The following is a 23140-nucleotide window of genomic DNA, read 5'->3' as shown; positions in this document are numbered from 1 at the left end:
GTTTGCAACAGTCTTGGCCCAGATTTTTGGCCTTAAGATCATTATGCAATGCTATACATATCATAATGGTTGAGGCCTCTTCTCACGTGTAATCCCTTGCTGATCACTTTTAATAAAGTGATCGCCCTCAGTGTTCTCACAGGGCTAGGGAACACGAGCCTTCATCATTCATGAACAGGACACTGAATGATTAAGTACAATTTCCAAGCTGCTGTAAGACATCCCCTATCAAGCCAGCTTTTTCTGCTTACTGAAATGTACTTCTGATTACTGCAACATTTGACTTTGTGGGGTAGGGAATTAGCCTGCATTTGCAAATGCTGCAGATACAAAGAACTTAGTCTTCAACAGGTCACAATCAGCTGAACTTCCAAAAGCGCACGTATGGAAGTCTAGCGTAGGAATGCAAAGGAGGAGGCTCACCCATCATACCTTCTGGTTTATCTTTTAAATAACAATGAACTGGAAGCTCCTGTGGGCAATGAGAAAGGAATAATGGTACCTCAACTGACAGGCCCCACTCTTCCTCCACCCAGCCATGCTATTCTGAAACACAGCGTGCTGCAGCGGTGGAATTACCTCCCGAACCAAATGCTTTGCAAAGAGTTTAAAGAGCTGCTACTGGTCCTTTTCTTCTACCCAAAGATTAGGTGCCATACCTAACTTACACAGGGCATAAGTTTAGCCAGGACTGTTAGCCAGGTTTTAATGGTATGGACTAGTTTTGACTGGTGTGTGACGGTATTTGTAGTGGATGTGAGTGTTACACCCCATGGATTTTTGCATGTTATTTCTTTTGTAAAGCTAGTGTGCTTATTTTACGTATTCTCACTTTTAGGGGTGGAAAAGAAACCCCAAACCAAACAACAGAGGGGCACCAAAACATTAAACCGGAGAGAGATGATGCAAGATCAAAACAAGCACTTATGGTGTACAATTTTGTTCCATGGTAGCAGCCATCGCCAGGATCTACCTACTTTTCTCCCTGCATTATGTACATCATGTTTGATTGGATTTTTTGCTCATTTGCCCATCACTTCCAACTTGATTGATACAATACATTGTGCTGGGTGTTTGAATTTCAGAAAATGCAATCAATACTAAATTTCCCTTTGTGAGTGATCTGCCACATACAATAGACAATCACAGCCAACTGGCAGTGATGCTCTGAGTAACATCGTTCCAACAGTACCTCTGTGATGCCTTTTGGGGCTGCATCAGGGAGTGAAGCCTGGACAGGGACAGCGCAGGCTACTTCACATCATGTAGGTGTACTCCATTGCAAGCGCTGTGCTGAAACACAGAGCTAGAACTAGTTAGCTGAAAGCTTCCACGTTCAACACAAATCTTAGTGTGTCGAGCAAAAGGTTTGTTGGTCTGCAGGAAAACCTGAGGAGTGGAGGCTCTGGCCAGTCTGCAGTGGGTCTGGGGTCTTTACAGGCATAAAGTATACATGTGCAACAAAAATTACCTATTCCTTGGTAAAAAGGATTCTGATTAATTCCTTTTCAAGGTAACAGCAGCACATTTCAAGCATACATACTTAAGAGGACTGAAAATCCTAGAATCATAGAATAATCAGGGTTGGAAAGGACCTTAAGATCATCCAGTTCCAGCCCCCCTGCCATGGGCAGGGACACCTCACACTAAACCATCTCACCCAAGGCTCTGTCCAACCTGGCTTTGAACACCACCAGGGATGGAGCATTCACAACCTCCCTGGGCAACCCATTCCAGTGCCTCAGCACCCTCACAGGAAAGAATTTCCTCCTTATATCCAATCTAAACTTCCCCTGTTTAAGTTTGAACCCGTTACCCCTTGTCCTATCACTACAGTCCCTAATGAAGAGTCCCTCCACAGCATCCCTATAGCCCCCCTTCAGATACTGGAAGGCTGCTATGAGGTCTCCATGCAGCCTTCTCTTCTCCAGGCTGAACAGCCCCAGCTTTCTCAGCCTGTCTTCAAATGCTTGAGGATTTCGAGTTTTACCAACAAGCAAACAAGACAAACAAATGTGTAAAGTTCTAAAAGCCCCACGTTAAGCACACGCTGCTGAGTTCTTGTCCTAGCTCCAATGATACTAGCTTTCCACAGCTTCACCACTGAACCCTTCAGGGAGCAGGTTCTGTATCGCAAAGAGAACTCAATCTCTGCCTCCCCTCAGTGAAACCCTTACAATCAAATGCTAACTCCAGACTTCACTTGTTGAGAAACGGTCCAAAGGAACAAGGTTCCCTCATTCTAAACATCCAAAATTGTCTTAGGAAGTAGCAAAAAACACTGTGTTTTAGTCGTTATACACATATCGTATTCCTTCCCCATGCCGTACACCATAGAGCTGTTACAAGGACAACAGGGTTTTTTTCCCTCTTATGGTTTCACAAGTAGCCCAAGAAAATCAATCTTATTGTTTCAGGTGTTTCATGCAGGCAGGATTTGTGTGTGTATATATATATAAAGAAGATGAATATACAGCACTCCCAAAGCCGCAGAACTTGGCGTCTCCCCGTCCCTTTCGCTGCCTCACCTTTGCATACTATGGCTTAAACATTTACAAGTCCTTTCCTACCCCAAAATTCTCTAGCGTGAATCATAAAGCATCCACTCGTTTTGCTTCCTCTTCTCCCTCTTTGGGCTTATAAAACTTTTTCTCTTAGCCGTTTATTTTGCCCGGCTTTGTTGAACAAACCCTTTCATGTTAATTGTCAGGAAGGTGATTGCTGCAGCAGCGGTGATGGCACCTGGGGACCGTGCTCGGGCACTAGAGAGCGTGACGTTCAGCCTGGAGAAGAGAGGGCTGAGTGGAGACCCCATAGCAGCTTCCAGTATCTGAAGGGGCCTATAGGGATGCTGGGAGGGACTCTTCATTAGGGACTGTAGTGACAGGACAAGGGGTAACGGGTTAAAACTTAAACGGGAAGTTTAGATTGGATATAAGGAAGAAATTCTTTCCTGTTAGGGTGGTGAGGCACTGGAACGGGTTGCCCAGGGAAGCTGTGAATGCCTCCTCTCGTCCTGAACGGTGCAATACGCTCACAACTTGGTATTTAACCGGGAAAACGTGTGGCTGCAGAACCGGCACAAACCAGCCCAAGGTCAAGCAGCCCGTCAGGAGCACAGCCACAAACCCGTCCGAAACACACCGCCCGCGGTGCCTGCGGGCCGGGCCCCGCTCCATAAGGCTCTACCCGCACCGCAAAGCTTTACTGGCTGCAGGCAGTGTGGAAGCGCCCACCCCTCAGCCCCAAACACAGGAACGGAGCCATCTTCCCCCGCCGCCCCTGAGGGGACGCCACAGGGCCCGCCGCTTCACCTCCCCTCACCGCGCCTGCGCTCGGCATGGGCGGCCGAGGTGAGGCGCTGATTGGACGTTGACCCCGGCACGCCTCGCCTCCATTGGTGGATAGCGCTGAAAAGGCGTGGCCTCGCTGCGCTCCGGGAGCGTGTGATTGGGCAAAAAGGTGCGCGTCGAGGCTGAGGCAGGCGGGGATTGGTAGGGCCGGTTGCCTAGGTTACGGGTGGCGGCGCTCCAAGATGGCGGAGGAGGCCGCGGGTGGCGGCGGGGTCAAGCGCGGGGCTGCGGGAGGGGACCGGGACCGGGATCGGGATCGGGATCGGGATCGGGATGAGGAGGGCGCAGCCGAGCGGGGCCCGGGCGCGGCCTATCACATGTTCGTGCTGATGGAGGAGCTGCTGGACAAGCTGAAGCTGCTGAGCTACGAGGAGGAGGCGCTGCGGCGCCACAACATGCGGCCGCTCTCCAGGTGCCCCTCGCCCGCTGCGCTGGGCGGCTGGCGCCGGCCTGGCCCCGAACGCGTTGGAGAGGCTGCGGGCGAGGGGGTCGGCTGGGGCCTGGTACAGGCTGGGCTGCCTGGTACAAAGCTCCACACACTGGGGGGCTCCCCGCGGCCAGGCCTGCGGCCAGAGGAGGGTGTGCGCTGGGTGGGGGGAAACCCCGGCGTGCGGTTCCGCCTCTGTGTCAGGGATTAAGGAAGCCTGGGTCTCGGGTGGCAGAGCCGAGTGGGAACCGGTCAGCTGCATGGCTTCAGGCTTTCTAAACGGGAAGTCTCTCTGAATGGTGGGGTGTGGAAAGTGAATAGTGACGTGAGCTTCCCTGCCCGCAGCAGGTGTTCAGTATTGGAGTGCCAGTGTATCTGTGCAAGAAATAGTTCTACCCTAAATGAGTTTCTTGTGTTCAGGGTAACTGGTTGTGGGGTGTGTGTAAGGGGGCCTGGCCCACTGCGTTTAAGGCTGTTTTTATCATATCTAATACGTATTTGTTTCATCTGTAATTTCTTTGGTTATGGTAGGAGACAGGGAACTTGGGTAAATGGGACCACTGTGCTCCCAACATTCACTTGGCCAAATAACTCATATCCATGTATCAGTTTCAGCCAGGCTCTACAGCAGCTTGTCACACAGTGTGACTTCCCATAGCAACATTTTGGTATCAGGTGAAAAGTAGTCCAAATTATTACCTTGTTTGGAAAGAGGCTTGAGTATGAGTGCAGCGGCTGTGGGCTGGTTTTAGCCAGCTGTCAGATCGTCAGTACGTTTGGAGCAAGGAAGTAAACCTTTGTCCACTTTAGTAAGCAGCCATGGCTGTAAAGGGAAGCATTTGGTTCTGATTTATACTTTTGGGGACCTGACTGTGTTCTGACTACTGAATTTGTGTTAGGACCACATCTTTCGATTTAGTGTGATCCAAAGAATATCCAGTCTGTGTACCTTGCTCTCTAAAGCAATCCCAATCACAGTAGCTGGGGATGGGTGGAAAGATGGCTTCAAAAGCCTGCTCCTGATCTGGGCTAATGCACTGATTTAGGTACGCCAGCCTCTTGCCACTCCTGAGGAGTGTGGGAAGAGGTTTGGGGGAATCTGGAGCAAAAGGGACTGGTTGTATTGCTGTTGTCAGGAAGAGTGTTTGAGGATGCTGAGAAGGGAACAGCAAGTGAACTTTCTGTGCATAATCATAGAATAGTTAGGGTTGGAAAGGACCTTAAGATCATCCAGTTCCAACCCTCCTGTCATGGGCAGGGACACCTCACACTAAACCATCTCACCCAAGGCTCTGTCCAACCTGGCCTTGAACACCGCCAGGGATGGAGCATTCACAACCTCCCTGGGCAACCCATTCCAGTGCCTTACCACCCTAACAGGAAAGAATTTCCTCCTTATATCGAATCTAAACTTCCCCTGTTTAAGTTTTAACCCATTACCCCTTGTCCTATGTCACGGATGAGGCCAATATGCAGAAAGAGACCACATCTCTTCAAGCAATGAGGCTTCAGTAAGTTTGTTCTCCCCTCCTCAAGGAAGGGCCATTCAAGTTTTCCTGCAGTCACTTGCTGTCACGACTTCTTCAATTATTTTTAAGGAGACATGGTCACTTAATAGCCTCTTAATTAATGGTGGTATTTTATGGAGTGATGAGAGGGATTCTGCATCCCTTAAATAGGAACAGAGTTGAGCTCATCATGACTTGAGACTGTTCAGCTAAATAAGAAGGGTAACTTGTGCTTATGTGGAAATGTTAGTTTGGTGGTGTTTAACTGAAGCTATGTAATCCTGCTGGCAGGGGAGGGGAGTACCCAGTTTCCATGTGATTCCTTGGAGGTCTAATATTTATGAATAGCTTAATGAAACAGATGAGCTGCATGTAGAAAACTTAGTCTACTCTTCTGTTATGTGCAAAACTAGACATCCTGAATTTAGTTCAGATAGATCACTCATTGAAAGAGTCAGTTAAAGAAGCCGCTCTCTAGCCTGTGCTGCTTATGATGCTGTAATAGCATTAGGAGCCCAAAATAGTCACCATCTTTTTCCTCTGTTTAAACAGGCACTACTTTGCGCTGCCCACTAATCCTGGAGAGCAGTTCTTTATGTTCTGCATGCTTGCTGCCTGGCTGATCACTAAAGCAGGACGTCCCTTCGAACAGCCCCAAGAATACGATGATCCCAACGCGATAATATCCAACGTACTCTCACAATTGCGATCGTTTGTAAGTGTTGAACTTGCTGGTTTCCCCAGGGTATTTCAAGCATGTGCATCGCCTCCACAAACAACAGCAGTGACACACTTCTGTCTGGTGTTCCTAAGGGCTGGGCAGATTTTCATCTCTAGAAGTTTGTTAATTAGTTAACTGGAAGTCTGTATGGTCTGTACGTACTTGCTGGTTTTTTGCCACTACAAAATTATGTATGATTCCAGTTAGTTTTGTTCCACATTCTGTGAAATGGATTAAATCTGGCTTACGTCTTGTAGTGCCACAGAGGTTTCTCTTGTATAGCAGTATAATTTACAAAGATTTTATCTGGGAAGTTTACATGGTGCTTGTGATCCCGCTTCTGCCACAGTCAGTGCTGAAAGTCACGGTGAAGGAAACGGTTTAGAATGATGTTCGTGTTTTCCTCTATTAGTTTATTGTCGTTGTGAAGGAGTAAAAGGTTGCACAAACTAGCCAGGGATTTTTCAATATTAAGGAAAACAAACCCAAAGGTCAGGAGAATATATGAGCTTATGGGAAGTATGATCTTGTGCATGATTACACTGTGGTGCAGCTGTGAATGATGTTAACACTGTTCTCTAAAGGACTTAAACCATAACAAACTAAAATGCTTATTCTGCAGAACAGCAGTAAGTAAAACAAGGAATAAACAAGGCAGTGTTGAAAGGCTCAGTACCTGAGTTTCTCCATAGTTCTTACCTTGCCACCACATCACTTGTACACTTGACCATGCAGTTCCCTTCTGACTCTTCGCCTTTACCAGGTGCTTAAAGACTTTTGCATCTGGTCCTTGCCTTGTTCTGTTTTCCTTTATGTTTGCCTGACTGGAACTGCATGGGGGAAGAATATGAATGAATATTAGTAAAATCTTCATGCACGACGGACACTTTGGGTTTAGTGTAAGAAATCTCATTACTTGGATTGATGGGCAGCCACTAGTAAACAGCATATCTCTTTATTTTAGGGAAGGCCTGTGGATTTTCCTCCCTCAAAATTAAAGGCAGGTTGTGGAGAGCAAGTGTGTTATGTTCTTGACTGTTTGGCTGAAGAAGCCTTGAAATACACTGGTTTTAGCTGGAAAAGGTATAGTACACTTTTAAGACTTCTCCCATATGCATTGTTTTCCAATAAACAAATGTAAGTTGTAATTATAAAGACAAAACATAGTAATGACTATAAATGTCTTCCTTGATGTTTCATAAGATACAGAATTCTACTAGGCTTGAAGCAGTGGGACCAATTAGTTCCTATTGCAATTTCGCACAATTTAGTCTGTCACCACCAAGGATGAGTTTGGGCTGCTACTAAACTTAGCTATCAATAAAGATTTGACTGATGACTTTTTGGGGGGCATTTTCTTATGCACAACTCCTTGTTAATCTGACTGTTGAGTTGATGTCCTTCTAGGTCCTATCAATCAATAGCTAAATTCTTGACTTCTTCAGGATGGAGGTACACACAGTATGTGATCATGTTACGAGTAGTCTACAGTAACTTGGGAGTATTTAATCTCAAGGAAATCTTGGGAGAAATGAGATGACACATAATTTCAAGTATATGAAAATTCCTTTAAAAGTGTTCTTTACTTCACTCCTTCCCTGTCTGGGGGAAATGCATACAGCTATGTAATGTCTACCTTGGAAATACTTCACTGTTAGTTCTGTTCAGTACGCACATTCAGCTGGAGGCTGAAAAGAAGTCTGTGGTGACTTGCACTTGAATTTTAAGAGGTTAGCCCAAAAGAGTAAACCAATCAAAAGTTACTCCCCAGATGCCTTTGTAGCATGAATGTACTGTACTGCTTGGAATAGTAACTAACCCTTACTTTTAAGACAGACAAACAAAGACTTTTAAGGCTGTTAGTTTTATTTAACTACTAGTCGTATTTATTTGACTACTAGTCATATTCCAAATCATCCATACTTCTCATAAAATGGTTTGTTTGCTTAGGAGCAATTTACAGAGGTATTTTGCATTTACTGTGTTTAAAAGCTCTTTTGTCCTTTGAACTAATTCAGGCCAGCATATCCAACAGAAGAGCTAGAAGAAGAAGAAGTAACAGAAGATGATGCAGAATTAACACTTAATAAGCTTGAAGAGGATGTTCTGGTAGGTTTACCTGGCTGGTTTTGATTGTAATTGGTCAACTATGAGGAAATATTTACTCATAGCTCATTTTGTTCGTCTTTATTTAAGAAGTCTTTTTTATTAATGGTTCAGGTGCCTTTTTTTCCCTGCATCTCCACTCCTGAATCATCACCTTTCTTGTAGAGTTTTTCTGTTTCCTTTCAGATAAGGTTATTAACTCTTTGGGAGAGACCATATGTTCTTATGTGCATTTATAGTTAATGTAAAGTGAAGTGGAATCTAACCCTACATTAAAATTATATAGATTCACAATTCACAGAATCATAGAATAGTTAGGGTTGGAAAGGACCTTAAGATCATCCAGTTCCAGCCCCCCTGCCATGGGCAGGGACACCTCACACTAAACCATGGCACCTAAGGCTCTGTCCAACCTGGCCTTGAACACTGCCAGGGATGGAGCACTCACAACTTCCCTGGGCAACCCATTCCAGTGCCTCACCACCCTCACAGTAAAGAACTTCCTCCTTATATCCAATCTAAACTTCCCCTGTTTAAGTTTGAACCTGTTACCCCTTGTCCTGTCACTATAGTCCCTAATGAAGAGTCTCTCCCCAGCATCCCTATAGCCCCCCTTCAGATACTGGAAGCTGCTATGAGGTCTCCACGCAGCCTTCTCTTCTCCAGCCTGAACAGCCCCAACTTTCTCAGCCTATCTTCATAATGGGAGGTGCTCCAGTCCCCTGATCATCCTTGTGGCCTCCTCTGGACTTGTTCCAACAGCTCCATGTCCTCGTTTGCTTTCTACCGATACAAGCTTTTGATGTTAAACCAAACTTCAATCCCTGTTTACAGGATTAGCTAATATTTGGTAAAATTTGTCCAGCACTTACTTAATAGAGTGCTCACTATTGTAACTCAGATTTCAGTGAAACAGGAAACATTAACTTTTGGTACTTAGTCGGTCTAAAGTTCTGGGAAGAGAGTAGATGGAAAAGAACTACTGGAAAGGGAGCATTTGTTTAAAAACACCAACAAAGACCTAAATAAAGGTTGCAGAATTGTTTCTGTAGACAAAGGTCGTGGCATCTCATCTCTGTATATTCCATTAATGGTAGTATCCCATCATCCACTGTGCCAAATAAGCTTTCTGTGTGCTTTGAAATACTTTCTACCAACAAGATGGCAATGTTTGAGGATCGGCTGTTTTATTTATTCCTTTTTATCTGTAATAATTACAGTGAAGTGGTACAGGAAGAAGCCTATGAAACATACCTGTACGTTCAAATATGCTTTTAGGACTTACTGGTGGATAGGTGTTGAACAGAAGTTTGCTTCTTGCTGGTTGACTTTCTCAGAAGAGTATTTTTATGAGAGATGGATTCTCACTGTAAACTGGTGGCATAGTGTGATCACAAGACATTGTCTTTTTCACAGGCTTCTGTCAGTCTTGAAGTGAGCCTTTTTACTGCTGACTTAAGATGTTTCTGAAGAAGGAAGTTAGCTGAAGATAACGTGAAAATTACAAAAGGAAGTCAGTTTCATATCTCATTTCTCCAAAAGCTGATGAATCTTTGCAAAATAAAATGTAGATGAAAACCAAAAGACTGAAAGCTGTGAGCCTGGGAGTGCTCACTTGCTGTGTCATTAAATAACTTGAGGAGACATCAGTTTTCTGGAGCGTTAAGGCCCAGCAATACTGGGTGGAAAATGCCACAATTATCCTATTTTTTTGAGTCTACATTTTTCAACTGCTTGGGAAAAATTAAAGGTCATAAAAGTTGGAAATAAAGCACCAGTAATGTTATCAGATTGTTTTGATTATAGCCCAAATTTGTAAGCCACAATAGTCTACAGGAATGCAACATCAACTGTTCCCTTTTCTTTTTCCTCTCCTCACAGTTTTCCTATGTATTGTATTATTCCTCTCAATTTTATCCACCAAAACAAATTCCAGCCTTTTATTCCTAGCTTTCATACAACATGCACATACTGTGACGTGGATGTCTGGGTTCATTTTTGTCAGCTTTGGAGTCTCCACAGGAAAAGGACTTGGATAATTCTAGGAGTAAGGGACATTCTGTATTGCGCGTCTGACCAGCCTCCAAAATGTAAGCTGTTGGCTAAAAGCTTTAAATGTGAAAACAGCCTTCAGTCTGCTCTTTTCTGTGTCTCATTAAGGTCTAAGCTGTTTAAATTGGAAAGTGGGGATGAAACAGTTCACTAAAGCACAAGTGAAACCCTTCAAAGAACTTCTGGATTTGCTTGCACTTCTGTTAGCTTTTCCAAGTTTGTAAGTTAATGAAACTGTTGAGCTAGGTTTATACCAAGTGGAGCATCACTTTTTAGGGCCCCTAATGGTTCTATGGTTATTAATTATATGCCACTGTAAATTTTTTCACCAGTCCGTTGTGATACATAGAGAAAAAAAAATAGAGTACAGCTAGAGAACATACTGAGAATTCTCACAAGATAAATTGTTATAGTTGTGACATAGTTTAAGAAAAACAGCCTAGAAGAACAGGACACAGGGAAAAGGAGTATCTGGGAACCGCAGGTGTCCAGGGTGGGCTACAGCTAAACTAACTGATAAGTAGGAGGGTAGGAGGATTATTATGTCTCTGGTGCTAACAAACCAATTAAACTGGTATGAGCATCTACTGTGCATGCTTCAAAGGCTGCCAGAAGTGATGAAGATTGTTGGAAGAAGTAAACGACCCTCAGAGACCACCACCACAATTCCGCACGCATGCGGGGAACTCTCTGGAAAATGATGTAATCCATACATAGCCTCATGAATATGTATGTATGCCCAGTGGCTATAAAAGGACAGCTTGTGTGGCAATGGGGAGACACACGTTAGGAGGAGCTATCCCCTGTGTCTCCTGGCGCCGCAATAAAGAATACCTGCTTGTCAGCTTGAAAACATTGTTGGCAAGTTTGTTCCTGGAGTTTTCTCCCTATCAGTTGTTGCTGCCAATATATTGATGTGTCCTGGATGTATTAGCTGTATCCGTGATTGAATTTAGCAGTATTTCTAGTAGTTAAATTCTAACACTGAGGTTCATTGATTGTGCTTTGGTTTTGATTCTTCTGACTAAAACTGATGTGGCTGACAGAGACAAGCATAGTGCTGTAAATCTGAGGGATTGAGTAGTCCATCTTAGGTAGCCAGCAGTAACCAGTGAGGCCGGGTATGCCAGGAGATCTGCACAGTTTGGTTTCTCAGTTCTGACAGCTAGTCTTCTTGTTGTGGTAGTGTTGTAGTGTCTTCTTCTAAGTGCTGCACAAATATATATTGTCCTTTAAGCAAAAGATAGTCCCAGTCAAGGTGCCATTAATTTCTTGCAGGTATTCAGGGGACTAGGGGCAAACATGCCAGAGGAAAATGAAGTATTCCCGGTTAGTTAAAAGCGAGGTAACACAGAGGAATAAGCTCCCAGATTTTTACTAACTGAGTCTTGAAGGGATCTACTTAAGACCTGTGTTATTGCAGCTTTCATGGTTTGTCTAGAAATGAGGTGGATGATGGAATTTGACTTTGGTGGAGAAGATGATGGTTCACAGAAGAACTACAGAAGGACAGCATGTATAAGGGTGAAGTGTGTGCATGATAAAATGGCAGGTGACATTCAGTATAAACAGAGAGTAATGCACAGAAATAGCAGCTTTGACTTTACTTATGCAGTGATGGTCTCTGAGCTGATTGTGGTCACTGAGGAATGCAATTTTGAGATGATAATAGAGAATTCTATAAAACCATCAGCCCAGTGTGTAGTGTCGTGGGCAAGAGAACAAATCGATTGCCTCAGTTTGAATTGTATCATTTTGTGTGCTTAAGAAGTGGCATCATTCTGTAGCTCCAAAGATGCAGTGCAAAAAGCATCTTGAAAACTATGTTTGTGTCTGCTTGTGGTTTGCTTTGGTTTTATTTTTAATGCAGAGCTTTCAGAAACCCATAAGAAATAACAGTTACCATCCAGCTATTGATAATGGCCCATTTGATGTGAGAGGGCTTAGGTTTGGGTTGGTTTAGTTTTTAAATAATGGGCCTTTAGAATACTTTCCCTGAGGGAAATGTGGGCTCCCTTTTACCTTGCACCTCATCCCAGATATTGTCTCCTCATGAGATTTTAAGTAAATGCAAACTCCATTTGCCATAAACTCTTCACATCTTGTTTTGCTCAGAAATAACAGAATTTAATACTCCTTGTCCTGTGCTCCTGCAAAATGAAATGATGGAGGAAGATTGCTCATTACTTAACTGAAGTTTTACTTTGCAACTTTTCTTCAGGAAAAAGAGTCAGACAATGAAGAAGATTTTATTGACCTGAATGTTCCACAGGGACAAACGTATGGATCAGTAAGTTGTTACCAGCAGTCCTCTCTCTTGAGATTTTGACATCTGTAGCAGCAATTTCTTTCTGTTGTATTTAAGTCTGAAAATCTTTTCTATAGTCTAAACTTGGGGAAGCATTCCAACTGAAATGCATCGGCTTATTTGAAACAGAAATGGGCAGGCAGTTTCTAAACTGAAATCACTGCAAGGTTGCTGGAAACATTTGCAAGAAATTATTGCAGACTTTTAGGGAAGCATGGTATTTGTTTCATAAATATATTTTAACACACAACCCCCCCCCCAGCTATTTCTGCTACTTATTGTAATTTCTTATTATACACATTTCATTCTTTTCCATTTTCTTTGATGAGAAAATATTTTGATTACTAATCCTTATGCACTCAAAGAAAGCTATTAAAGACATCTGTTACATCATTCTGGATATAAATATTTTCTCTGAATATGAATACTGTAAGCTATTGTAACATGATTTCTAATAGCTCTCACTGATCAAAGTGATGATACTTTGTATATAAGCTTTGTGATTTCTTACACAGGACATGAATGACACTCCAAAGCATGAAGAGATTTTACAGTCCACGACAGATGCGGTAGAGTGGAATCTGGAAGTGGAACGTGTGCTTCCACAGCTGAAAGTTACAGTCAGGACCGACAACAAGGTATGTGAGAATGGATTTGTGTGCGTACACATGGTGATTAAAGCATGATTTCAATCAGTGTTGTTTCCTTACCATTTCTTCCTTTTGCTGTGCCAAATATTGTGAATAATGGGCTCTTGTCAAAATCTTTGTCATTTACTTTGACCCTGGAAGCAGTAATTTGCAGTAGGTCCTTATTATATAGGAATTCTTTCTTCTGCTACTTCCAGGGCACCTTATTTCTACATATTTATTTCCATATATTCATTCTGTGGAAACTTCTTAAACATTTCCAAGGTATTCACACTTTGAAAAATTATACCACCGGTCCAGTTTAGCAGCTGATGATGATTAAAACATCTTCCAGCAAGAGAGCTGATGAGCTGCTTATCTTCAAACTGTTCCGCTTGACAACCACATGAAACGTTGATTGTACGGAATTCATCTCGCTGAACTTTACGTGACAAGAAAGTAGGTCTGTACCTCTGATCTAGTCATCACGGGCTCTCCATAGGTTTAGCAAAAAGGAGTCGGTGCTTTTTGAACTGATTTTACGTATCTATCCAGATACCTACCTCTTAGAAACGTGCATTTCTCTCCATAACCTATTTCAATGAGTCTAAAATGAGCATCTTAGAAATTTAGCTTTGGCAAACCTAGGGCCTACTTCTAGGAGCTTTCACTCTTTCTAGGAGCTTTTATAGCACACACAGATCAGTGCAGTATCGAAACTATTCACTTCTACTGACCTGCTAGTTGGGGTGTTGGAGCAATCTGCAGCATTGATACAAAATTCAATGAAAGATAATTATCTTGCCAAAAATAGGCTAAGCTCTCAACTGTCTGCTAAACTGCTTGCCTGTTTTACACTATACTGCATTCTTTCATGTGAAAAATTGCCTGGTTTGAGCCACCTTTCTGTGATTCTTGGCAAGCCCATCCGTTACAGAGAACATGATGCTTGATTCTCACAGTAAGAAATGAAAACTGTAATAGGGACATACAGGGAAAATTAAAGCCACTGGAAGAACTGAGGTTTACTAGCCTCCAGTTTAATGCACCATCTCTTGGCTTTAAGGAATATATATAAATGAACACGAAAAAAGGATTCTTCTCTTTCTGGCTTCTGTACTGTCATGCACAACAGCGCATAGTGAGGGAACCTTCTGGGCTGAACAGCTGTTGGAGGTGCTCAGCTGTGCTCTTCTGAGTTAGACAGAAACACCAGAGCTTTGGTAGTTCTGCGTGTGTCCTATGCAAGGGGATAGCCTCACTTCAGATCAGCGTAACTGCCTGTGGTTGCAGGAGCGTGCAGCTGTTTTAAGCCAGGATTTGTTCCTTGCCCGTACCCTTTAAGTAACTGTACCCTCCAGGAGCTACAGGATCAGGAATTCCTATTGCTCAGCTGCTGCAGCCCAGCCCTGTGTGCCTGGGGACTCATGGGTCCCCATCCCAAAGTGATGGATGCAGCTCCTGTTTTTGCAGGTTCAACTGGTAGTGAAGTCAAGCATGTATCACATAAAGACACAACAGACCTTGACACGGCCAGCTACACAGAGTGCCACAAACAAGGCGCCGTCTTCAGCAGCACTTTTAGGGCTCCCATAAAATACAAGTATAGACAGCCAAGCCTTCCTCCTCCTCTTCAGCTAATTAAGATTGAAGTTCAGTAGTGAAAGCACACCCTGCCTTCTCTCTAGATTCACAAGCATATGCACACATGCATATTCATGGCTCACTCAACTATGGTCCTTTTCTCTGTCTGATCCCTCTGCCTGGATCCTGGGCATTCTTAACTGTTTCATTGCTCTTCTACTTTTGGCTATTCCAGCTTGATGCTTGCCAGCAAACAGATGGACACAGTCACGTTCTCAGCTTAAGGGCACTACATTTGTGGGTCCCCTGTGCCTGCCTCATATCCAGGCCTGGATATAGGGCCTACTACTTGACAGCTAGTTCAGTTTTAAGTCTGCTGTTGAATTTTATGCGTGCACAGCAGGTTTAGGGAAAATGCAAACACTTGCCTGTCCCCACCCCAGCAGCTGGCACCAGCAACACAGGCTGGTGACCTGCAGTCCCACTCCAGCTGCTGGCTCTGAGTCCCATATTTGCTTTACTCACGCCGGTCCTTCCCAATACCTGGATTTTGGGACACATGCCAGTCCTGCCTTGGTGGCCAGGACCTTCACCTCCTCCTGCAGCTGGCACCAAGACCCACCACTCTTTCTGCCTGCAGACACCACAGGTGTGGGGCACCTGCAGGCCTGGCCTGATTCCAGTTGCTGGCCCCATATGCCCTCTCACCAGCAGCTGGCACTTAGTCATTGCAGTACTCATACACACATGGGATAAAGACTGTGACTGCACATAAATGTAGTTTTAAAGATTTAATAAGAAGATGAGCCAGACTGCAGTGACCAGGCACAGGGCTCAGTCAGTCAAGTGGAATGACTGGCAACAGTTAACATGTGACCAGCCCCTCTTGTACCCCTCTTTGTTCCTCACCAGGCCTCTTCCCCTGCATGTTGCTTCATCAGCTTACATAGTTGCACCAACCCTACCCTTCTCCAGAATATCCAGAACCTGCAGGTTTGCATCCTTACCAGTTGCAAGGGCCAGGTTCACCTGCTTTGAAGTGATGCTTGCAGTTTCTATCAAGACTATCAGCTAGAGTAACTGATGAGCTTTGATAGGTCTCGTTCTCCATAGGTTTGGTTTTTTGCCCCTCATTTCCTTACCATCCTGTTTTGGTAAGGTCCTTGATCAGGTAATTGTACTGATGCAAGCATCACCCTCCCCATGCCCTTTTCCATTATTGTAACTAGCCAGGTTTATTTCTTGTTGCTGCCTCCATTATTGTTAGTCAGTTTTGTGCCTCTCTCTGTTTTGCTTGCCATCCTTTTTGACAAAGTCCTTCACCACATAATCCTACCTACCCTTCCACCTATCCTTTTACAAGAGAGTCTCCTAAGGTTTGATTTCAACTGATACAGATTTATTAACGTGAGTTGCTTTTGGTTTTGGGTTTTTCCACACCTAGACCAGTACAGTGCCAAAAACTTAGCTGAAAAACGGTTTTTAGCGTGTTCAGAAACACAATACTGAAATAGCAGTAATTCTGCAGTGCTGCTGCTCTGCTTCATTTTGTACCCTTGAGTCTGTCTGCAGCTCTGCTTTGGGTCTGGGAGGTGTAAAGCTATGCACTGATAAGGAAAAATCGGTCACAAACGTGGGAACTGGAATTAATTTCTATGTGAAAGATGCCACCTTTGAGTTAAACCAGCAGCTTTTCTCATCCCCCATCCCTGGGCCCATGTATGATTCCTATGACCTAGAAGCTGAAAGTAATTTTCCTGATCCTAATTTTGTCCCACTATCAAAAAACAAGTTTAGGTATTTCTGCCTCTATCATTTCTTTCCTATCTCTCCTGGTAATAGTAGGGGCTGAGTAGAAAAGGAAGATCTGGAACTGGTAGTTGCTGGACATTTGAAGCACTCATTTTGTCTAAGAATAAGGTGAACTCCTGCAGCTGTAATCTGTAGTTTCAATATTTGTGCCCAGAGTGGTTTCAAACAGAAACAGTTCCATGAAGATCAAACAGACTCCAAAAAGCATAGCTACTGTGATGTAGAGAAATGTCAGTGTTTGTGTATGGATCGGAGTGTCACGTGGGACATTTAGGAGGCTTATAAATTGTGTCACATTAAGCAAGTGCCTCTGGATATGAACATGGCACAGGCAGTATGATGCATGGTAATAGTATAAAAGAGAACTGACCCTGCCATGCATAACAGCCTTTGTTTAGTAACCAGAGAAAGATAAAAGTTGTACTGACCTACGTTTTACTTTGTGGCATCTTTTTCAGGATTGGAGGATTCATGTAGATCAAATGCATCAGCATAAGGATGGAATTGAATCTTCTTTGAAAGAAACTAGGGTATGTCTTGTATGTGCAGAACATTTCACTGCTCTGTCAGTGGTTTTCTTTCCTCTTTAATTTAATAGATGTTAAGAACTAGACTGATTTTTTTCCTCTGTGCTAACACTGTAAAACACAGTAATGGTGATTAGGGACAGTGGGACTGGCAAAATACCCGATGTGAGAATTGTATATGTGAGGTTTAACAGAGATATTAGGGTTTTTAAACATATGCATTATCGTAAGTACATCCTGGCTACAGAGGGTAAAATAGAATCCTACAGTAATACAATCTGAAAACAAGTGCTGGTAATAAAAACAAATAGGTCAAACGCTGTTGTTAGAGTAACTTACTGTCATTGACATTTATAATTAATGGAGGGTGAGTGACGGAAGCAGTAGAGCTTGAAATACATGGTTTTGACGTGGGCCAACTAGAACACATTAGGAATAATCTTTTGTTGGCTAAACACAGCATTTCTGTACTATTTTCCTCTCTCACTTGTAGGTTTACATATCCTTTCTTAATTACAGCACCATTCTAATACCCTTTGTGTATTATCTGTATACTCAACTCACACCATGATTTTCTAGGGTTACCTTGACAAACTCCATAATGAAATCAGCAAAACATTGGAAAAGATCAATAGCAGGGAAAAGTACATCAACAATCAGCTGGAGCACTTGGTTCAAGAGTACCGTTCAGCACAAGCCTTGCTGAGTGAGGTAATGCACTCATCTTTTGCTGTTGCCTTCTCTAGTATTAACTTGCTATTAAGTAAGAGTGAAGGCAAAGAAGACTTAGCTGGTGAATTGTGTTGGATTTAAAGCAGAGGAAATGTCGATTTTCTGTTGAATTATATAGTTTTCAGCTAAACTAGCAGTTTTTATTCAACTGTTCTACAGGGGAAAGTAAATGGGGTTTTTTGCCTGGATAATATGTAAATCTGTTGCCAATCTTGAGCAGCTAGTAAATTGCTAGTTCTGCTTTCCCTGTGAAGTTCACCCATCTGTGATGAGTGGGAAAACTACAGTCTTAGTCCAGCACTCATCTCTTACATTGATTACTTGTGCTAATGTGCACAAAGCACTCTGATTACTTCTTCGCTTCATTTGATTTTTATGCCAAAAGAGTGCTGTTTGAGAAGCTTTTTGATCCCCTAGGTAGGAGGCCTGTAGAAGCTGCCATTTGGCTAGCCCTCCTAGTGTCAAAATAAGGCTAACAGGATTTGACCTTTTGTGCTTTCTGTTTGCCTTGCTGTTAAACTTTAAGAAACTGCAAGATCATAATTTGCTGTTGACAAAGGAGTGTTCTTGGTTTGCAGGACTCAATTCTGCCTGTATTCTGGTAAATTATGTTTATTTCCTCATGTAAAGGATTGGAAAACATATTTATTCTGTGTGTATTAGGACTATTACAAGTCTTAAAACTGCTTTAATGAAATTAAATTATCTTTCAAAAAGAAAGACAGTCATTACAGGGGCTGATGTTTCAGGCCTGTCCTGTCATATGTGTAGTGCTATAAACGTCATTGGGACTTTGTGGGAGAGTTTCTAGAATTGGGATGTGTGAGAGCAAATTTGGGTGTTCTCTCTAAGCTGTCTGCATGCATTTCTTCAGCTATGTCGTTACAGCAAAAACCCTTTCTTTCCAGGCTAAAGAGAAGTACCAGGAGGGAAGCGGAGGAGTAACTGAAAGGACTAAAGTGCTCTCTGAGGTAAAACACATCTTTCTTTTGCTTATTTTAAAACAGAGTTGGTATTTAGTGTTTGCAGTTTTATGAACTCGGCTCTTTCTGATTTATTCTCTGCTAATCTGTTTGTTTAGTGGATGTGATATAGTCCAGTCCCTAATGTTTAAGCCCGGGCTGCCATTGATTTTTAACTTGTGAATTGGGCAAACTATTGTGAGATCTTAATTTCCTCAGTTTGTAAAAGATGGTAAATGTTCTGTATTGTAGAACATGTATCCTAGGATAACTGAGGATTAATCAAGTTGTGGCCATAAATTCTTTGTAAGAAGGAAAGTTTAAGTTAAAATTAAAATCTTTTTAGTTAAAATTAATCATTTGAACCTTTCCTCTTCCAAGCTCTTAAAAGCAAATATTTGACTAAATGGTAACTTTTCCATATTAGTCAAATTATCTTAATACCTGAAACGGGTTTTCTGTTTGGTTTTGGGGGGGGGGTGGGGGTTGGTTTTTTTTTCTTTGTTTTTTGTTTGGGTTTTTTTTGGTGGTTGTTTTTGAAATCAGTGCCCTGACAAATGTAAAGAGAAATCTGCAGTTTTTTTCCTAGCTGCCTCTGTATGTCGAGTGCTTCGTGCCATCTCGTTCACATCTATTGCCTGATTGACAAATATTTCAACCCTTTGTCCAATTCAGAAATTAGATTTTTAACAGCTCTGTTGCTTGGGTTTGAAAACTCCACTTTGTTCATTAGACACGTTATAAAGTGGAATAGTCACCTAAAAGAGATCACACTATTAACTTGTAAATCAAGTTTGAGATGTGTTAGAATAGAATAGGTCTGTTGGAAGCAACCTACAGCAACCATCTAGCCCAGCTGCAGTGGGTGATACAGCAGTTTATCAGTTTTCTAGCAAAGATGTCAGAGTGTATGGATCCTGCATAGTCAGAGCTTCTTTCTATATCACACTTACTTCTTTAAGCTTAAAAAAGAGTACTTTACAATGACTTCAGGTTTATAATGTGTTTGTGCTTCCAGAAGGAAAGCTGGCATGGTCATTTGGTGAATCAAGATTCAACAAATGTACATGCGAATGTCTGTGGGGGTATTGCTTCCAATCTTCCATCCATCATACTGTAACACACTGTTTTCGCTGGTTTGGGATCTGCAGAGTGTCAGTCACACCACGCTGTTTGGCCAACTTGCTACTCTCTTTGCTGTAATTTGTACAGCAATAGTTTATTGAAATGAACTTTTGCTTAATCTTTGAAAATAATTGTTCCTCCATTTACAACAACAAAGATTAGTTCATTTTTAAACTAATGCAGTTAGTCAGCAGAGAACTTTATATTGGTTTTTTTTTCTATTTGAATTTCATCTAGTTTAAGAAAAAAATGTCTATTTTAAGATTACAGAAGCATTAGAAAGAGTAAAGCAGGAAACGGAAGAGAAAGGAAGCAGTATGACTGATGGTGGTAAGTATGCTTTTGCCTCAAACCAAACACCCATTTCCTCAGTGACAGTTACATAACTTGGCCTTTGTAAAAGAAAAAACAAAACTAGACCACAGTGAGTGACTAGCCTGAAATAGCAATATTAAAATGGTAAAAGGTGTTTAAGACAATCAGGAGTCTAAATCTCTTTGAAAAGGTTTCATAAGCCTTCAGAAGGTAGAGATGCCAGGATCTCCCCCTTTGGTAAATTATTTGTAAACACTGGAAGAAAGAACAAGGGGTTTGTCTCTGCTTGGAATAGTTATTTGAAGAGTTATCAACCCGCTGGGAGAAATGATCACATTACAGGTTCAAGCCCTTTTGCTCTAAAATAGTTACTGGCAGTAGCTGTTAGATTCCCTGACTGTGGCTGGCTGGAGTCAGTGAGAAAACTCATTTTGGTGTCTTGATATTTAGACTTATTTAATATTTAAACTGCATAACATTTGTTTCAGGCTCGGGATTTGGTTGTTTGAGGGGGTTTGCTGGTAAATGCATTCTGTTGCAAACGTTGAAGGAGTATGAATGCAGAAATAAATTGATGCATATTACAGTAGGGCTAAATATGCAAGCTGTATCCATATTTAACTGTAACCATTACAGTTAATTTAGTTAAGTAGTTGTAAGTGTTATCGTTTAAGGAAATTTAGTGCACCCTTGCTTCACTGCAAAGGAGCTGCCTGCCTGCCTCGCAATATCTTTTCTGTATTATGGCATGGCCGAGGGGTCAGGATAACATCTAAGGAGGACTATGATACAGCAGCAGCATCCCTCTGGTGATATTAGTGGGAAGTGAGGGATGAGAAACAAAGTATGGAGCACAACCCAGTTTAACAGCTTATCACAGGTAAGTTGTGAATGTGACTTCAGTTCTCTACCAAACCCTAAGTCAGGTATCAGCATGAAGCTTTCAGCTGAGCAAAACACATCATTGACAAACCTATCTCAATGTTGATGCATGTCTTTATGCAGATCTTAGATGTCAAGAAGACAGCAAAATTGTCATCGCCTATTTCTACCTTTAAAGCATCTTGCACATTAAAAATGACGTATCAGTTCAACCATGTCTTTGGAGAAGAATGCCCTTTTGTTCCTTCAGCTCTTCAATTTGAAGGTGTAAATTGTAGAAAATAATGCTTTTGTGTGAAGTAGCTGGCAGAACTGCCCTGTTTATATATATGTGTTTCTTTTTCAACAGCTCCTCTAGTGAAGATTAAACAGGCCTTAACAAAACTGAAGCAAGAAACCATTCATATGGACATACAAATTGGTGTGATGGAACACACATTACTCCAGTCAAAGCTGAAAGAGAAATCCAATATGGCTAGAGATATGCATGCAGCGATGATTCCTGAAGCCACAGTAGGTGCCTATTAAAGTTGTTTGGAGCTGATGTGGTTTGCCCAAAATACAATTTTTCTACTGTTTGATAATTCAGAAGCTTCCTTTTTGTTGGGGGAGGAAAGCTTTCTTTCATGTTTATTTTTCACAAGATGCTTGCCATGCCCTTTTAAGAAGTAATACGCACACTTTGGACTGAACATGGAGCCATTTGTAGCTTCGTGCTGTAAAGATTTACTGCAGATCCCTTCCAAATATGCTAATAAATTCTTATTAATGAACCTCTCTACTTCACTGGAGAATGTTACGTAGTGTGAAAGTCTATAGAATGATACTGACAGCCTGTAATCTTGATACTCTACAGTGCTGAAAGGAAATTGCTTGCAAAGGACTTGAAAGGAATTTTGAGTGTCTGTTACTGTCATTTACATGCATTCAGTATCAAGTATTTAGCTGATATTGAAATAATACAGCATTGCGCTTTCTAAAAGGCTGGGTCAAAATTGCTATCAGTTGCAAATACAAGTAAATTGTTGCTTTGAATTGAAGTAAGTTTATGAATTAAGCAAGAAACTAACTTTTGGATGATACTGGCACGCTCCTAGGGCAGCCCTACACAACTACCCTATTCCTCACTTGGTTTTTGTGAGTTGTCCCCTAGGCAGATTGGTATGGATGGTTTTACTTTTACACTGTCTCTAGCAGAACCAATGATAACACAATCTATGTAAGACCAAAGAATGTGGAAAGCACTGTTTGAAAATTACTGTTGGCTTTATAGTTTTTACCCATGTGACATCATGTCTCAGGATCACTTCGTAAGAGCACTGGGTCAATAGCTGCTTTCATTTATAGTATGTAGTAGAGCTCCGTGGACATTCTTGGATTATTCTTGTTTTCTGTTCTTGAGTCAGAACACCCAATTTTCATCTCTGTTAAGGAAAAATGTTGCCAAATCTGGTTGTGTAATACGGAATGAGAAGTAGGAGGAAGGTGCTGGAAATGGAATGGCAGCAGGGAGCTCCCTTTGTCTTGGTAAATGTGTAGGTAGGGAGTGATTCTAGACATTATTGGTAATGAAGGACCGTGAAACAAAGAAATAACCTTATTCAGCTACTAGTACATCTTTTTGGTTGCCATTGTTCATAAGTCACAGACAATACTGGTACAATTCCAGTGATGTTAAAATCCTCCCCTCCTTCTGTAGGCAGTTCCACTCCCTTTACAAGTAGCTTCTCTCACTAAAGGTGAGTGGTATCTTGCAGAATCGGTGGAGCGGTTCTGTGTCTGAAAGCCAAGACACTTGACACAGTCAGTACCATGAGCCAGTTTCTTAACTTTGCTGTGCATCAGTATTTCAATTGCCAAAAGAAAAAAGCCTATCAGATTTTAATAAGTGAAAAACTGTATGTGAATGTCAACTGTTGTAATTTACCTATGCAAGCAACTGCTGAAAATCTCTATGAATCACAGTGGAAATAGGTTTTCAACTTATTTTGCTGCCTACCTATATCCTCCCACATTCAGCTTAAATTAGAAAAGTTATTATTCATGTTCCCTTTGTTAAGTGGTGTTGCTATTTCATATTTACTTTAACAGTGGGTT

The 23140-nt window shown here is 42.1% G+C and overlaps 2 protein-coding genes across 2 annotated transcripts in view; both read left to right on the top strand.

Annotated features, from left to right (window-relative positions):
* Positions 1-23140, top strand: part of MYH15 (myosin heavy chain 15) — an 89647-nt gene that overhangs the window by 53171 nt on the left and 13336 nt on the right. The window lies entirely within an intron of this gene.
* IFT57 (intraflagellar transport 57) lies at positions 3513-21816 on the top strand. The gene is made up of 11 exons (XM_062623898.1): positions 3513-3765; positions 5841-6003; positions 6974-7092; positions 8028-8118; positions 12389-12457; positions 12991-13113; positions 16959-17030; positions 17607-17738; positions 18668-18730; positions 20110-20176; positions 21393-21816. Exons 1-11 carry the CDS (start codon positions 3536-3538, stop codon positions 21569-21571), a joined length of 1308 nt encoding a protein of 435 aa, XP_062479882.1. The 5' UTR covers positions 3513-3535; the 3' UTR covers positions 21572-21816.

Source organism: Pezoporus occidentalis, unplaced genomic scaffold, assembly GCF_034315485.1.
Source record: "Pezoporus occidentalis ecotype Australia unplaced genomic scaffold, CSIRO_AGI_Poc_V1 ctg26, whole genome shotgun sequence".
Taxonomy (NCBI): Eukaryota; Metazoa; Chordata; class Aves; order Psittaciformes; family Psittacidae; genus Pezoporus; species Pezoporus occidentalis.
Note: the sequence above shows the minus strand (reverse complement) of the source record. Positions and strands in the feature narration are given on the sequence as shown.

What these genes read in the sequence shown, in the direction of transcription:
- IFT57 (XM_062623898.1), top strand. Translation starts at nt 3,536, where the DNA reads ATGGCGGAGGAGGCCGCGGGTGGCGGCGGGGTCAAGCGCGGGGCTGCG. An exon ending in AGGGACAAACGTATGGATCA is followed by an intron (nt 12,458 to 12,990) that starts GTAAGTTGTTAC and finishes TTTCTTACACAG; the next exon opens with GACATGAATGACACTCCAAA. An exon ending in CTTCTTTGAAAGAAACTAGG is followed by an intron (nt 17,031 to 17,606) that starts GTATGTCTTGTA and finishes ATGATTTTCTAG; the next exon opens with GGTTACCTTGACAAACTCCA.